General features: G+C 36.4%; 1 protein-coding gene across 2 annotated transcripts in view; it reads left to right on the forward strand.

The window, feature by feature from the left end:
* Positions 1-18,251, forward strand: part of taf2 (TAF2 RNA polymerase II, TATA box binding protein (TBP)-associated factor) — a 69,697-nt gene that overhangs the window by 42,675 nt on the left and 8,771 nt on the right. For both annotated transcript variants that reach the window (XR_014603240.1, XM_084089573.1), the window contains exons 20-23: positions 351-490; positions 10,663-10,732; positions 12,880-12,989; positions 15,427-15,635. Coding sequence is in view for 1 of the 2 variants with exons in the window: in XM_084089573.1 (XP_083945699.1) it covers positions 351-490; positions 10,663-10,732; positions 12,880-12,989; positions 15,427-15,635 (529 nt within the window). In the remaining variant the exon portion in view is untranslated. The remainder of the gene's footprint in view (positions 1-350; positions 491-10,662; positions 10,733-12,879; positions 12,990-15,426; positions 15,636-18,251) is intronic.

The raw sequence follows: 18,251 nt of genomic DNA on the forward strand, positions 1-18,251 counted from the left end.
TAAGCTAACAGGTCATGCTAACCAGTTAAACCTGGAGTCTTTGGACGTGACAAATGAAAAACAAATCAAACGTATATTTCAGGTTTTTCAAAATAGCCACCCTTTGCCTAGATTCAATCTCTGCACACTCTGGGCTCTCTCAACCACAATCTGGAGATGCAGAAGTTTTAATCTTTGCTGGACGATTGTCCATTAAAAAAAAATCCATCAATAATAATTTGTTGGCACTTAAAGAAAACTAAAGTATTTAAACAGAAGCTTTTATATATTGAGTCCAGACTTTTTCCTCCACCTCTTATTTGCATCTGTTTTGTTTTTTTTTGTTTTTTTTTTATAATTCTGTACTGTAGTTGCTTACGGGCCATTCGCATGCTACAGAGGAACGGCCACATCCCCAGTGACCCCAGCCTGTTCAAGGCCTACGCGGAGTATGGCCACTTTGTGGATGTGAGGATTGCAGCACTGGAGGCTGTTATAGACTATACAAGAGGTACACTTTTCTTTAACCACTCATTTTCTTTCCACCCTTCTTTCTTTTCTTTTTTTTGTTATGAAAACTGGGATAATTTAGTTGGTCTGGAATTACTTTCCAGACCATTAGTCTTTTTTCTTTTCTTTTTTTCTTTTTTTAAGTCTGCATTGTGGAGGCTGTATAGCAACTGTTCTTCCCACATAGAAGGTCTCATTGTCAATGAAATTGAACCCAACTTCATTTTCATCAATACAGCAATAAATATACCTTTGTCGAATACGGGGAACTATTGAAGTTTATACATGAAACCTTGAAAGAATGTTTATTTCTCTTTGTATAGTTAGTGACAAATTGCCAGTTAAAGTTTTATGTGGAAAATGATGTTGAAAAGCCAACCATGATTGTTATGGGTGAGTCTGTTCAAGGCTTTCCAGTAAAACAATAGAAAGCAAAGTATAGGGTTCCCACGGATCCTTAAAAAGTCTTAAATTAGATTTTTTAAATTTAAGGCCATAAAAAGTCTTAGTCTTATTTTTACTTATGAAAGGTCTTAAATTTTAGATGACACATTGATTTAGACGTATCTAAATGCTTTCCAAATTAAAACTATCTAATTAGCGTACGTATTCATTTTTATTATTCTATCTTTGTGGATTTGCATGTTCACTTGACAATTCGCATCATTCGCGGCAGTATATAATATCGGTCTCCTGCACGCGATATGGAGGGGAGAAGAAAATGAGTAAATGTCAGTTCAACTGCAAGTTCATTCTTTATGTGCTTAGGAGTGTGCGATATTGTCTATGAACTATGATGATATTGTAATCATTGTTTTAACTATGTACGAGGCACTGCGAGCTGACATTGCTTTTGGGCAATTCCACGCAAAACTGTCACATCCATAACGCCAACTAAATACAATGGCAATTGTGCTGGTGTTATGGATGTGACAGTTTTGCGTGGAATTGCCCTTTTGTCTCTCGTGCTTTCACTGCGTGATGTGTCAGTGCAGTTATAGGTATGTCCCCAAATGAGTTTTTGTCTTATTATATCATATTATGTTGTTATATTAAAATATCACATGAGCAAGAGTGCCGTTTTCCCGTGTACAATTGCAAATGTGATATTTATTTTATACAACAGTTAAATTAACAATAAAGTTAACATTGTGAGTTCTTTTTAGACACAATATTGTTAATATTGTTTGTTTTCCCTTTATTCCGCCGACGAGAATTTCAAAATGAAACCGTAGCAGAGTCTCAATGCAACAGACAGCGATGATTTTTTGACTGAAATCCGCGTTTTAAACGACTACTCGCTTAGTAAGGCAGTGACTTGCCGCCGCCTACTGGCGGTTTTAGTTTCATATTTAAAGTACCCTTTAATTAAAACGTTAAAATTATAAATCATTTCATATTTAGATATTGAATAGCTTTATTTATGCAATTGTAAATGCAGTGTAAATATAGTAATGCCAGATCTGATGCCACTTCTGTGTCACCTCTGCACTGCAAGGATGGATTTTAATTTGATGATTTAATTTGACAGTGGTACTGTGTTATTATTATAATAGAATTTAATATGAATGTTAGAATTTGACATAAAAGGTGATGCATACCTCTAAATATGTTTAGAAAAAATGTCCATATATCGGTGAAAATGCCCCTGGAAATCAATTTAAAGTGGCAAATATTGCCCCTTAATAAAAATGTTAATTTCTGTCAGTGCTGTGAACTGACCACTGCATAGAATATGAATAATATGAATATCTTTGTGAGTCAGCTGTCAACAACAGGCCTAAACCAGCCATGGTACCAGTACAAAAACACAATCAGTAAAATATAATCTAATTATTATCAACAAAACTTTGAAAATATCAGTATATATTTTTGTCAATATTGCACACCCCTAATGTACGGTATTAATTTTGATTTCTTCGGGTCTTAAAAAAGGTCTTATAAAGTCTTAAATTTGACTTTAAAAAGTGTGCAGCTACCCTGAAGTAAATAAATATAAAAAATCAGTGATGAATATATTATTGGGTTTTTTTTATTTATTTTTATTATTATTATTGTCGTCACTTTTACATCTTTCTGAACATGCAAATTCTTTGCTGTAAACTAGCATCTAAAACAGAAATTCCTTGTCTCAAAAAACAAGGGTAACAGACTTCTACAGAAAGACTGGTTGCCCACTGAAGCTAAGCAAGGCTGAGCCTGGTCAGTACTTGGATGTGAGACTTCCTGGGAAAACCAGGTTGCTGCTGGAAGAGGTGTTAGTGAGGCCAGCAGGGGGTGCTCACCCCTGTGGTCTGTGTGGGTCCTAATGCCATTAGCTAAGTTTCCATCCACTTGTCAATCGAATTATCTGAAGTTCGGTAAAAAACTTGAATAATGCGAATAAAGCTGGTGAAAGTGTGTTTCCATCCAACGGCTTTAAAGCAAATAAAAACCTGTGCGTAATGACGTCACATACTGTTTTGCGATCAAATTGGTATATCGAATTGATTTGAGACATTTTAAGGTGTTTCCATTCATTTTCACACTGAATCGCACAACATTCAAGCAAACATTTGCGAACAAAGTTTTGCTAGACAAAATGGATCACGCCATCTACCAACAAATGATCAATATTGCACAAGTTTTAATAGTGCTTAGAGTCCTGCATGGGTCCATTTTTGGAGACCCGCCCCCGCCCGTACCCGCAAAGTTCAGCACCAGATCCGACCCGTCACCCATGATATCAAAATTAAATCCGCACCCGCCCAGACCCGTTAATATTTGGCCCATTACCCGACCCGTGCCCGCGATAAATCACACACAAGCTTCATTCCAATTAAAGTGCTTTATTTTTTATCTCGCATATCTCTCTACATCACAATAGCCTCATGAATGGGCTAATGAGCGCTAAAGTGCGCTTTGTTTTGCGCCATTCAAGTAGCCTAGGCTACCTCCAGTTCACGCGCCGGCGCCTCCGTGTCCTGTTTATATTGCCTGCTTTATTTAGCTCTTATTTATTAAATCCAGGAAATTGGTTGATGAAACATTGATTAAAATTAAGATACAATTAATACAAAACGAAATTCACTTTAAAGAAAGGCTTTTTACAAAAACAAACTTAATAAAGTGGTCAAAATCATGTCTGCCCACTCCATTTGTCTCCCGATATTCGGGATCATCTTATCTTATTCATGCTTTTCACTTTTCATATAATCAACATGAAATTTAAAAAAATATATATTTTTTTATTTAAACATGAATATGAAACTAAATAATTTTTTAATGACTGGGCTACAACACATAGGCTAGGCCTATTAGCCTGCCCTAGAGAAATTTAATTTCGGAGCGTTGCCGGTGAGCATGTGGGGGGAGAGATAAGATTTTCGATCAATCATCGAATATTATTTTGCTTGATATACCAATTATTAATATTTGGTGTTTTAAATGCCTGTTTGAGATCTCTGTGAAAGTTTTAATTGTAGGTTTGTGGCCAGAGTGTCGCGATTTCGGTTTCATTTCGCATATAGCCTACAGCCCTTAATCTGACGCCACCGGTAATTATTTAAAAGAAAGAGCGTAGCCTACGTTTGTATGTAGGCCTATATATGGGCAATTTATATACACAATACTTAGCCTACTAAAATATAATTCATATCATTTTATTGCATTTGCATTAGTTGTTTGAAGAGTAAAAAAGAAAAAAATCGATCGGTCTTAACGCAAGTTTACAACCGGCAAGTCGGTCGGACTAAAAGGGGGAAAAGAAATTAATTGGGTCGGTCCTAAATTGACAGGGTCGGTCGGGTTACGACAAACAAGAATATTTTTAAGGATGGCCTGACTAAAACACACATTTAAGTATGTGTAATGGTAATTTAGACATACAAATATTGAACATATTGTTCATCCGCTACCCGCCCGCAAGGAGTTCATTATCCGCCCGCATCCCCGCCCGTGAATTTTAGGAATGTCACAATCCACCCGTAGCCACTTTTTATGCGGGTACCCGACCTGTTGCAGGACTCTAATAGTGCTTATGTGCCAGCTGATAGCGACATTATTTGACTATTATGGCATTTCTTAGATTTTTGCTATCTAAAATAGCCGTTTTATTTTTCTGGTAAATTAAATTCAAAAAGTATCTCGTCGTCTCGTTTGTCCACTTCTGTCTTTGTTGACACCCAAATTTTGTTTGCAAACCATAGACAGTATATAAAGAGGTGCAAACAGAGCGGAAATACTGGGCGGAAATTAACTAAAACTTCTTCTATGTTTTGTGGTGGGTTGCAACCATAAAATGACCTAAAACTTAATCGCAATTCATTATTTATTCGGCAAATTACGTTTCCATCAGCGTTTATCGCATAAGCTGTATATCGATCAAGATAAAATCCGATGAGACCGACCGCATTTCATTTGATATTCATGAAATTCAATCGAATTTTACTGTTTCCATAAGGCATTTTTCATTCGATATCACTTAATTCGGATAAAAACGTGTGGATGGAAACATAGCTATAGTATAGTGACGGGACACAGTACTGTCAAAAAGCACCGTCCTTTGAATGAGACGTTAAACCGTCGTCCTGACTCTCTGTGGTCATTCAAAATCCATGGATGTCCTTCGAAAAAAAGAGTAGGGGTTTAACCTTGGCATCTTGGCCAAATTTGTCCATGTCCATCATCATGGTGTTGGTTGAGGAGATTTACCCTGCCATGTAAAGTGCTTTGGATGCCAAAAAAAAAGTGCTATATAAATATTATTATTATTATTATTACATTGACAGAATCGTCGCATAAGAAAATGGGTCAGTTTATCTCTTCAAATTATCTTTAGAATCAACAAAAAAATACCACTAAAAAAAAAGAAAAAATTTATTATATACAGAGGAGGGGGAAGCACTCCCATCCGTAAAGAATGTTAAAAAAAAAAATACATTGTTTTAAAAAAAAAAAAAAATCTTCAGTCCAATCCTGTATTAGTGGAGGGTTAGGTTTGTACCAACATCTAGTTATAACTTTCTTGCTTGATGCAAGGAGTGTACTACACATGTATTTGCTTCTACTTTTCCAGGAGACCATTGAGACTAAGTAGAGTACCTCAAACCTGAAATCAATTGAAGTGCCTAGAACCTTTTCTAAAACAGTGTGGATGTCTTCCGAAAAACATGTTGATATTAGGACAATCCCAAAATATGTGGTAATGGTTAGCATCAAGAGAACCACATTGCATCCAACATCTTGAGTTACCTACAAAATTATTCTAAAAATTAATCTACTCCAGTGGTTGAGCCTTGTAGGCCAAGGTATTTTGATGATTGCATTATTGTGGATCTTCATCAGACTGTTTAATTTTCTGATAAAACATATTGTTTAACCCTCTGAGGACCACAAACGCGCCCGCGCGTTTTGCTCGTTTTTTTTTTTTTAGCAATGAAAATAAACACTAAATGCTCTGTTAATTTTGATCTTTCATTTTCGTGTAATACATCAATCGATCCTGTTCAGTTTCTATTTTTTTTCTGTATACTCACAATAAAAATAAAGTGTTTTGCTTTTTGACAAATAAAGAAAAATTAACATGATGCGATTTCTGCCTTCTCTCTGTCAGTAAACTCCCATTTGAAACGCGTTCGAAAATGATCTATAACTCCGCGAAAATTCAGTCAAACAGGCAAACAGACCCACGGGCATAAAGCTTGAGATCGCATCTTTTAAATGAAGTCATTTATATAAAAAACAAATATTCTCAGCTTCTGTAATCTGTATAAAAAGAGAGCGACTCCTGTCGAGCTCATTAGGAGCTCATTCACAGTAATGTGACCACTCCCCGGAGAGCGCGTGCTATTCAAACGCAAATTCTGAGAACTATTTCAGAGCTGTGAAACGCCCACATCAGCTGTAAACAAAGCGCGCCGCGACTCCTCGCGAGTGAGACATTATAGCCTACCTTATGGAGAAAATATTCCTCAGAACAGTGCTGATGAGGAGCAATATCTCCTGAAATGAGGAGCAGATTCCGCTGAGGAGTGAGGTAGGCTGTTTTCTTTTCTCACGTGTGGAATAACGTTATGGAATAACGTTAGTGTAGGCCTATGTAAACCGCAAAAAGATGAATCGCATTTCTATAATATGACTCGCCTTTCTGTGAGATGAATGAAGGGGACATATCTGTAAAGACTGTTTAGCCTAAATATGAATCGCGCGTCTGTGTGTGAAAGAATAAACTGCTTTGCTATAGCCTACTGAGATGAGTAAAAATCGACTGGAATATATTGAAATAAAATGTATTTGTATAAGCAACGTATTAAACTGCAAAAAAAATACTATTTTTGTCAAAAATAAATTCATAGACTAAGATGTTAGATGTTCCAATGTTAGCTATATTCAAACTAATGAATACATATGATAAAATGTAGGCCTATAATCTTTTTTTTTTTTTTTTTTTACAAAGAAAGAGTACACTTGAAATATTGTTGAAATTGTAATTATTGTTGTAATTGTAACATTTTGAATAAAATAGCAAAACATATTTACAAGAGAGATGTAAGCGAAATCTTAAATGGTCAATATAAGTCTTCTTCTAAATACATCTTTTGTCCTTGCATTGTGGCTCAGTCAGTTTCACACCTGAGTGAATGGCTCATTATACAGAGTGGGTGGGACATTCATAATCTAAGGTGTAAACTACTCCTCCCCCTCGCATATTGGCTTTCCAAGCAAAACCTGTTTTACACCATTTAAATCAATGTATTTTTTTTTGTGAACGATAAAGCAAGACTGTTTTTACATCATTTTGAAGCTAGAACTCAAAGGGACAACATCAATTAGTCAAAAGTCTTGTGGACACATATTTAATATGTGTTTTGTGGTCTTAATTCAGCAACTTTCATTTTAATTTTTTTCAATAACCACGCATAAACATTATTCTCTTAAAAATACAAACATCTACATACACGTTGCTCGCATATTATGGTAGCCCTGTTTGTGCTATATAGAGTGAATTTACACCTTTGCCATTAACATGTTTATAAATAACTGAAAAAAGCACAAATGTCAAGGCATGTCAGAACATCTCAAGGACCCCAAAAACAGCTTGGTCCCCAGAGGGTTAAATTAGAGCCATCTATAGTCCTTTTGAATTTAAACCAAATTTTTCTTTAAAGGGACACTCCACCCATTTGCACTAAGCTTTGCATTGTTAGAAACCCAGTCATACTATTGAATGGTCGTGCAACACTCTCTCATTTTCCCCTGAGACGGGAGAAATCCGTTATTTACCTCTTACACTTCCTCCCACAATGACGCAAAAATGGTCATTTTGCGTCATTGTCGGAGGAAGTGTAAGAGGGGGGGATTTCTGTTGAGACTACAGACACTCGTTCCTCATCTTTCCCAGGGGGCGGGACCCGCTCACGCTACAGACCTATTACAGATCAGTGGGTGGGACTTTACTCTCTGAAACTGAAAGCAATATCCTCCATCTTGTTTGAAGCTAAGCTAACAGGCGCTGTGGAGACAGATGTAAAGTTATGACAATAGCGGAGGGTACACAATATGATATAGAAGAAGAGGATTTCGGAAGTCTGATGCTTGAATCAGGTGTTTGTGGCTACCTTTACAAGCCGCATTATAGCGAAGAGCAGCCGAGGCAGAAGACCTGCCTGCCACGGACGAGGAGCCCGGACTGGCTCGAGTTAGGGCGGACTGGTGGCGCCGGTGATCTCACTATGCAACTACGAACACAGAGATAGAGTCCGTCTGCGGCAAAGAATTTCAACGATGACAATTTCTCCTGGACGAAATCTCTGAATCAGACGAGGACACGGATGTTTGTGTTGTGAACTATCCTAGTTTCGCACCGCATATGTTCTGACTGAACATCCCGGTACCATGCAATAATTCACCTTTTCGAAAGAAATACAAACGAGGAGTAATGCACTAATGAGTTCGCCAACTAACTAGACATTTTGTGTGAAATGAATTTCAAGTTCTGGTGGTAGCTAGCCTTGTAGACGGAAGAGTGATTTCTCTTATAGGCAGATATGCGCTGTTCTGGATTAGTGGGAGTGGCTTGCGGAGCTGTGCAATGTGGTGCATTGTGGGAGTTGTTGTCTTTCATACAAATGCATCCTGAAGTTATTTTTTGTCTTTCCTCGGTCACGAAGGCACCAAATTCAAAATTTATTTTACATTTCGACTACATATATGACCCACTTTCAATAAAAAACAATTTTCCTATGGGTGGAATGCCCCTTTAACCTGTTAAGCTGTAACCCCACTTTTGAAAAATCCCAAGAAATGACATACCCAAACTGAAACAGATACAGTTCATGAACCCTTTGTACTAAAAGCACAAGTATGATCTCATTTGAAAGCTGACACCTGGCAGTTTATTGTAAATGTAGAATTAATTATTGTCATAATGACAAAAATTGTTATAAATAGCTTCAAAGTTTTGTAAAGTTATTAGAAATTATTTTTTATGAAACATCCTCATGAAAAAAAAATTGAAGTTGGCACTGGAGCAATCTAGAAATGCACTACAGCTAATGCCACATGTCTAAACATTTTATGTTTAAAATCTTAAGATAATAAGTCCAAAACTCTGTATTTAGTGAAATGTTTTTCAAGACCATGTCATGTGACTTTATTTTGATTTGACGCTAAAATGCTACTGATGTTTATTGTCATCTTCTAACCATCTATCCAGTATATTGTCTTTATTGTTTTGTGGTGCAAACGAGCCCCATTCAGTCTCAGTCTCCCCCTGCACACATTCACACCTCTCCAGCCCGGTTATGGCTCTAAATATGCATTTCTTTTGTCTGCATTATAGTTACTAACGACTGGCTATTCACAGGCTATTCATAGGGTTTCAGTCACTAATTTCTTTTCTTAAAGTTCACCCTTACATTTTAAACTGTATCAAATGCATTTCTTGAATAAAGAAACATTTCAGTAAGCATTCAAAAAATAATAAAAATATAACTTCTAGGTGGCAGGTGCACCTAGGGCTAGCTAGCATGTTAGCTTAGCACACCATCAATACACGACAATTTATGAGATTAAAACCATGTTTGTGCTTATAAACTTACTTTATAAAGCAAATCGAGTATTTTAAATAATTTTTTGTGATCTAATTTGGCTTCAGATAAAAAATCAGACAGAAAATATACTATTGGATAGTGTTCTGCACAACGATTCTATATAGATTAGCATTACATTATAAATATAATCTATTATTATGGAAATACCTGGCATGGATTGAAAAACACAGGTAACTCAAATATCATAGCAAACATGTTTATTGTCTTCAAAACTGCATGTTACAGCCATAGTTACAGCGCGATCTCTTGTTAGCTTTGTGTGTGTTCGAGGCTTCCTGGATTGTCACATGATTATGGCACTTCTTCATGTTCTAATACTGTGCACAGGGCGGCGAGGGCGCCCTCAGGCTATTGGTATGAATTCAAAACACAGTATCAGAGTTATGCAAACGCTCATAATGATTACATCGACGCATTTGGGTATAAATTCAATAAATATTATTCCTGTCTATAGAAATCTGATGTAAACCTATGAGAATATATCAATATTTCTCCAAATCTGCACATTTTTGAGCTAAAGCCCTGAGGCACGTTGTTTTGTGTATCGCTGTCATGACGACGGCACGGGAGTTTTTTTATGAATGAAAGCGGCTGACGCGCATAATTCATATCAAAGGTATCGACTAATTTTTTCATTTCATAACTCCTGAAACAAATTAAGAAATAACTGTCGCTATAAGTTTCTCAGAATACAATAGTGGTCAAATTCTGAAACTTGAGTCTTATATCTTTTTAATGATGTATAGTTTGTCAAGGTATAACATTAAATCTGATAGTAACTTTGAACTATATATAAATAAAACCGCTTCAGTGCGTCCGCGCTCTGGCAACGGTTAACAGGTTAAGAGATTGAAAATCTAACAAAAGGCCCTTCTCCGACCATATTTTGAAGCGTGAGGGCTGAATATATTAGTTGTCAAGACAAATATTCCTCTTTCTATACTCTGAAACATGAAGTGAACTGTATTAATTTAGCTCTGCTACTATTCCTAGGTGGCCTGATTGTTTGGCCGGTGAAGAAGAGCTTTATAGTTTGTCAACATCTTGTAAAACGTGCATTTTATGTTCTGTATATTGGCAGTTGATAGGAGTTCCAATGAACTGCAGTGGCTTCTGGATCTGGTACAGAATGACCCAGTCCATTACATAAGGTCAGTAATGATTTCAAACACTGTCTTTCACCGTTTTCTTTTCTTTCTTTTTTTTTTTTTACACTTACCACTGCAAAATTTGCAGTTTCTCTGGATTTACTATTTATATGTATGTGTTCTGAGTAAAATGAAAATGTTTGTATTGTTCTATGATCTATTGACAACATTTCTTCCACATTTCAAGTAAAAATATTGTCATTCAGTGCATTTATTTGCAGAAAATGACAACTGGTCAAAATAACAAAAAGATGTTGTGTGTTTAGACCTTGGATAACGCAAAGAAAACTAATTTATGTTCATTTTTAAACAACACCATACTAATGTTTTAACTTAGGAAGAATTCAGAAATAAATAATTCTGACTAACTAATAACCCGTGATTCTGGCGACTATGCTGTTCTTGTGCTTTTAGATTTAACTGCTGCATTTGATACAGTAGATCATGCTGTTCTTATTGCCCGGTTGGAACATTTGCAGGCATTACAGGCAGTGCACTGGACTGGTTTAAATCTTATCTTACCAACAGAAGCTTCTCAGTGAAGATTGGAGAACATACCTCTAGTAATGCTGTGTTATCTTGTGGGGTTCCTCAAGGTTTCCATTTTGGCCCCCATTCTTTTTTCTTTATGCATGCTTCCACTTGGTTCTATTATTAGAAACATGGGCTGTCATTCCATTGTTATGCGGACGACACTCAAATTTATCTGCCGTTAAAACGGTTTTCAGATGGTCTGGACACTCTTATGGCCTGTTTGACTGATGTGAAGACCTGGTTGTCTTTAAACTTTCTGAATTTTAATGAGAGTAAAACGGAAATTATTATATTTGGACCCTCCGATTCCTTTATCACTCCTAAACAAAATTGTTGTGGTTTGTTCTCTTGTTTGAAGCCCTGGGTGAGAAATTTGGGCGTGGTGTTTGATGAATCTCTGAAATTTGATAGGCAGATAAATTTAGTAGTGAAATCCTGCTTTTTCCAGCTCTGACTGCTATCAAAAGTAAAGACATTTCTTTCTTTTAAAAATGTCAAAAAAGTAATCGAACTTACTTATTTCTTCAAGGCTGGATTACTGCAATTCTCTTTACATTGGGTTTAGTCATTCAGCTATTTCACGATTACAATTAGTCCAAAATGCGGCAGCTAGACCGCAAAAAACGGGATCATATTACTCCTATCTTACGTTCCTTACACTGGTTGCCAGTGCGCTACAAAGTGGATTTTAAACTTTTACTTCTCGTGTACAAATCTTTAAATGGTATGGCTCCACCCTACCTGTCTGTCCTATTGACTGAGCTCCATCCAATTAGATCACTCCGGTCATCCAATCAGAGACTCCTGTCTATCCCCAAGTCAAGATTGAAGTGTAGGGAGGACCGTGCCTTTTCTGTAGTTGCCCCCAGACTCTGGAATGACTTGCCCATTTCGATTAGACTGGCCTCATCTTTGTCTGTTTTTAAATCTAAGTTAAAAACACTTTACATTTTTATTTGTACTGTGTTGTATTGTTGTTGTTTTTTTTGTGTTTTTAGTTATTGTAAAGCACATTGGACAATGTGGGTTGTATTTAATTGTGCTATATAAATAAATTGCCATTTGGTGGAATAACCCTGATACTTCCAATCACAGTTCTCATGCACCTTGGCATGCTGGAATGATAAACAATATATTGACGTATCGCACGATATATGGACATGACCGCAATCCACTGTTCCAATGCAAATATAAACGTGACGGCGCAAAATAGTGCGCGTTCACAGCTAGCGTTAAGGCCGTTTCACACGGGACGCAGCAGTCACTAGTGTCTAGTTCATTTTCACAGAGAACAATACATAACAGTATTTTTCCATTCTTATACATTGAATTTACTGTATGCTTTACCTGCGCTGACCAATACTACAGTCGAAAATTTGGTAAAAGTGACACCTCTCTTATCTTTTATTTTCATTCATTTAGAAAGTTTAAGGAAGTCATTTTACTGTTCCATGAATTTAAGAAAAAAAAAATGTATCTTTAAAATGGAACTGGGTAAGAAGCAAGAGAGAAATTGGAACAGATATATAACAGTTTATGGTGGATATTAATTTTAATTGTTTATTAACTGCTGTATTATTCTTTTTTTGATTTTCATAATTTTCTACCCTCTTTAGGCATGAGATTCTCAGCATGCTTGCCAAGAATCCACCTTTCACCAAAGCAGTGGATTCTTCGTTGTGTAACGAAGCTTTAGTGGACCAACTATGGAAGCTGATGAACTCAGGTAGAATACACACATTGACTTTTTCGTCTCGTAAGATTTAACATCTGGGCCCAGTTGTTCAGAATTATCACAGAATTATAGATTTGGAAATCCCATGTTCTTCTATCTATCTTACATCTCAGTTTTTCAAAGCAAAAAGGATTGTATCACTTTGATCCAGATACACACTTTTTTCGGATTACCAAATCTGAATTACCAGTGCTCCAAATGGGGTTACTTTTCACAATGTTGACTACTAGCTATGTAAAGGACAACAGGTAGAATCAATGTGGGGTCACTTTGTTTTATTTGAAGAGAAAGAAAACAACATAAACAATCATCTCCTTCCATTTTCAATTTCCTTGAAACAATCAGACCTCTATGGGGGAACCACTACATGGTGATGGGAATAAAAATATGAAATGGAAGAAACATTATATATTTTAATGTTTTTTGTGTTCTCTCGCAAAAGTTTTATGTTCCCCCTAGAAACGTTACATTCACATTTAAAAAAAAAAGTTATTTGCAAATGAAGCAAAACATTTGCAAGAGAACCCAAAAGCATTCACATTAATCCAATCCAATAGCCGAACTCCGATCAGATTACTTTTAATGCAAAAGTATTAAAATACGCATTGACTCTTCTACCTGTTGTTCTTTGCATACAGTAGCTAACAGCCTACATTGTGAAATGTAACTCTATTTGGAACACTGATAATCTGAAAAAGTGTGTATCTGGATCAGGGTGATCCAATCTTATTTTGTTTTGAAAAACTGGCACAAAAGTTAGATGGATTGCCTGATCCTTGATAGCAAAACATGGGATTTTCAAATCTAGATAATTCTGATCCAGATTACAATTTTTGAACAACTGGGCCCTGGAGTTAATCCATCTATTTACCATTGTTGACTGGGCTAAAACCTAAACGGTCCATGTTTGTAGACAACATTTAGTGAATATGTCCTGACATTTACCAAACCCCTCTGCCAATAATCATTTAATATTCTGATCTGTTATGCAACCCTCAAGGTGGTTTGTTTTAAAAAGAACTCTTGAGTTTGTACATGTATTCATCCTCAGAACATATTTATGTGCAGATGATACATTTAAAATCTGGTTCTCCAGTAAGGCACTATTGGCCTGAAACACAAAAGTAAGTTTTGACTGAAAGCAGCTATTCAATACTATTGAAACCACAGCACATTATAACCTGTTTTTGATTATTGGTGGTTCTTCTTAGGAACTGACATAAATCTTTTCAACCCTTGGCATTGGTTCTTAAACCAAAGTCTCTTAAAGAGCTGCTGCTGTAGTGAGCAGTTTCTTGGTTTATATTCTGACAGGGAGGTCTTGTTCTGCTCTCATTGTGTTAAAACACACTTCTGTTCATTCAGGGTTTGTAGCCACTCTTGGCAGTACAAGTGCTGAGCCATTGCCAGCTCTGATGAAAGTCAGTTCTCGTAAAATTGGATGAAAAGTTTGTAGACTGTTATAGGACTTAAATATTTTATTCCATGATCTTCTTTCTCAGTTCATACCCTGTGATTCCTCCAGTGATTTTTGAAGTTGCACAGTCAATAATTTTGTTTAATATACATGACTGATCTAAGAACATTCTAAGTATTTTCTCTAGAATGCATGGCTTCATCTTTCTTTTTTTCTTCTTTAATTTCAAAAACGGCACATGAAAATTGTGCTAAAATAAAACAATGAACTGCAGGTTCATATGATGATCTTTCTCTTTGTAGTCAGCCCTTGCTGTTGCATAAAGTTCGGTGCATAATTTGCTTTAAATCCAATTGTGTACTCTGCATATTGGGATTAATCACCACAAACATTTCTCTCTGTAGATAGTGCTTCTTTACCCACTGTAATTGCATTGCCACAGAGAGAGAGAGGGATTTCCCAAGATAAGGGACTTGATTATTTTTCTATAACTGCAGATTATGTAGTAGTTCCAGGTTTGTTGGTTTGATTACAGTTCAATGCCATATCATTTTTCTAAAATTGGAAGCAAGAAACTTAAACTTAAACCTATTATGCAAAATTCACTTTTACATGGTGTTTGACTGTGTATAAACCACCACCTTATAAAAAATGATCTGTGGGGTATTTTGAGCTAAAACTTCACATACACACTCTGGGGACATCAGATACCTATTTTAAATCTTGTAAAAAGGGCCATAATAGGTCCCCTTTAATAAATAGGCTTTTATACGTAATCAGGGGCATAAAGAAGTAGATCTAAACACGAACAGTTTAGGAACAAAAACCTGAAAGATGTCACAATATATATGCAAATATACAGAATACTTGATTCCAGACCACTGAATTACAGACAATTTAATGTACACATCATGCTTGCTTTATTATGATTATGATAAAATCAAAAGTCTGACAATCTTTGCTTTCAAATCTGGTTTGTTGAAATCTTCAAATGTCTTTTATGTGTCTCAGGTACCTGTCATGACTGGCGTTTGCGATGTGATGCCGTAAATCTGTACTACACTCTGTTTGGGCTGACCCGACCCTCCTGTCTGCCGTTGCCAGAGTTGGGTCTCGTGCTGAACCTGAAGGAGAAAAAAGCTGTTCTCAATCCCACCATCAAACCTGAGCAGGGCCCTGGTGGCCTAGAGGTTACCCCGAACATGACCTTCACCAGCATTGTAAACATCTCACTTAAATTCTTACATTTATCTGTTACAATTGAATGAATTTCCTTATGCTGTGATTGGTGAACTTCATCGCACCGTATCCACAGTCTGTGTTACCTGTGTTTTGATGCTTAATACAAGATATTTAGAAAAACTGTCAGGTTGAGAATAATTAAGATGAACAAACCTAAACTCATTCAGTCGTTAAGGCACTTCATTAAAAATAAACTTCAGCCATGCATTTCTAATAGTTTGATGCAGTTAGGTGCCGTTTGTCTTCATCTAGGAACAGAACAAAGTCGGGAGGTCTTACTTGACAACAGTATTGGGTCTTACAGAGCTCGAACTTAGCACTGGTGCTCCCAAATTCAAAAAGGTAGGAGCACCAGCAAAAATTTAGGAGTACCACAACTACAATTTTTATATATATATTTACAGTTTTATGCACAAGTTTGGGCACCCCTCTGAGGCTGCATGATAATTTAATTAATTAATTTAATTTAAATTAATGATAAGATAATTTGCATAATTTGTCTTTTTAAGAAAAGATCGTAGTGATATGCTATTCAGTTTCTAGAGAAAGCTGTGATGTTTTTCAGACAAAAATTCTTACTGTAGCAGTATTGAGTATAAAATAAAATGTGAAAAATAGGCTGTGCAAAAGTTTGGACACCCTTTCAATTTCAATACATTTTTACAGTTTAACGCGTAAAAAAAAAATAAAGCAGTTAACGCCGCATCCGTTTTTTCTGTTATCCTTTGACTAAACTTACATTATATGATCACGCTCTTATTCATGCAAATACTTTTAAACCATTCAAGCACGACAAGACAAAAATACGCTGTCTGTAAATGTCCTGTCTATGTGAGACACAAGACATACAAAAAGACGTCCTCCAGTATCGTGCGTACTTTCGCGCTTGAACCAACAATAACACACAATTATGCCAAAATGTCAGTTTTGTGGAGTAACCTCATAATAGCAGTCTTTAATGAATGTAAAGAGTTGTGAGAAAATGAGACGCGCGTGAGATCCGCGTAATGTGCAGCAGCGGCAGATCTTAAAGTGACAGCAGCCACTAATAATGCTGTCTGTCATTAATGTTAAGAACAAGGGTAACAGAAAATTACTATATTAGTAATATATTACTTTAATCTATATTTAATTTATAATTTATGCAGTGCAGTCTGTTTGATAACTTTATTCAGTTTCTGTATATTTCTTACCTGTTAGACAGGTAGGAAGGGCACAGGTAAATATGCCATTTATTGTGGGTTTATGTGAGGATTGTTTTAAGTTCACTTAAATTAAAAGTTAGCTTTTAAAAGTAAAGCAAAAATTGATAGCTTTCAATTTCAATTTTCAATGTTGAATGGCTATAATTAATGTTGTGACAATTGTGTACAAAACGTTCACCAATTACTGCACAGTATGTGCAATGCATATAGATTAAATTTCGGGAGCATATGCAAACCAAAATGGTCGCAATTTCGAGCCTTGTCTTGTGATTGATTGGACAGACATGATTTGTTAAGAGCACACCTCTGTGATTTATATACATGTTATGCCAGGTTCACACTACATCATATTTTTTTTTCTGTTACGATAATCACTGTGTCAGATTTTGACTCCTAAATTCTTATGTCGTGGACAAGAAATATGTCAGAATACATGTTGCTTCCCAACAAATCATGGCTTGCCGTTGTTAACGACGTGTGTGATGTCATCGAGAAGGCAGAACTAGCAACCGAGTTCTGGAAACAAGAGCTTAAACAAACAATGGCTACTGAAGCGGCATCTTGGCTTAATGCTAATTCCTGTACTTACCGGGTTGCTGAAGCACCTCCGCTGTCATTTGCCAGCATTTATTTTTCCACTCTATCATGGTAGTGTCTACTGGAAACAAACATCATAAAGGCAGGGGTATTGTTTCCATAGCTCCACAAACCTTTCCTCCATTGTGTAATTCCACAGCGCAGCACCAATACCATCGTCTTTCTTTTGTTTCAGCATTTTTAAAAGCTGTGTACGGAAGAGCTTCTGTCAGCTTCATGTCACAGATAAGAAAACAATTAAACTTGCTAGTCTTTCTTTCGGGACTTTGTGAAGCGTTGCAGACACTGCGTCGGTTGTTGTCCACTGTGGCACGCTATACGAGATAAAACGACTGATTCATGTGTCCTGACACCCTATAGGGCTTTTCACAGATAGGGCTTTATAACCCCGGGTTATATGATTGATTAATGATTGGATAAACATGGTAAATGATTGTTTTTTATCTTACCTTTATAGTCTGAAATGTCCATTCAGTATAAACTCGATAGTAGTTCAGTTGGCAGTTGGGGGATGCGCAACGCTAGAGCTTTTATGTAAACAGGCCACATGCTGCGTTCATCTAATCAATGACACCGACACCATATTATGCAAATAAGTACGTTAACCCAGGGTTTAGGAATGTACAATGTGAAACGTCAGTTTATGAATACCCAGGATTAATTGTTAACCCCGGGTAAATTATGATCAGTGTGAAACGTGAAGCAAGATAACCCAGGATTCCCTTTACCGGGTTTAGAATGACCCAGGGTTAACTATTTCAAGTGTGAAAAGCTGTGTTGTCATTTAAGAAT

The sequence above is a fragment of the Abramis brama genome (assembly GCF_963993115.1).
Source record: "Abramis brama genome assembly, chromosome: 17".
NCBI lineage: Eukaryota > Metazoa > Chordata > Actinopteri > Cypriniformes > Leuciscidae > Abramis > Abramis brama.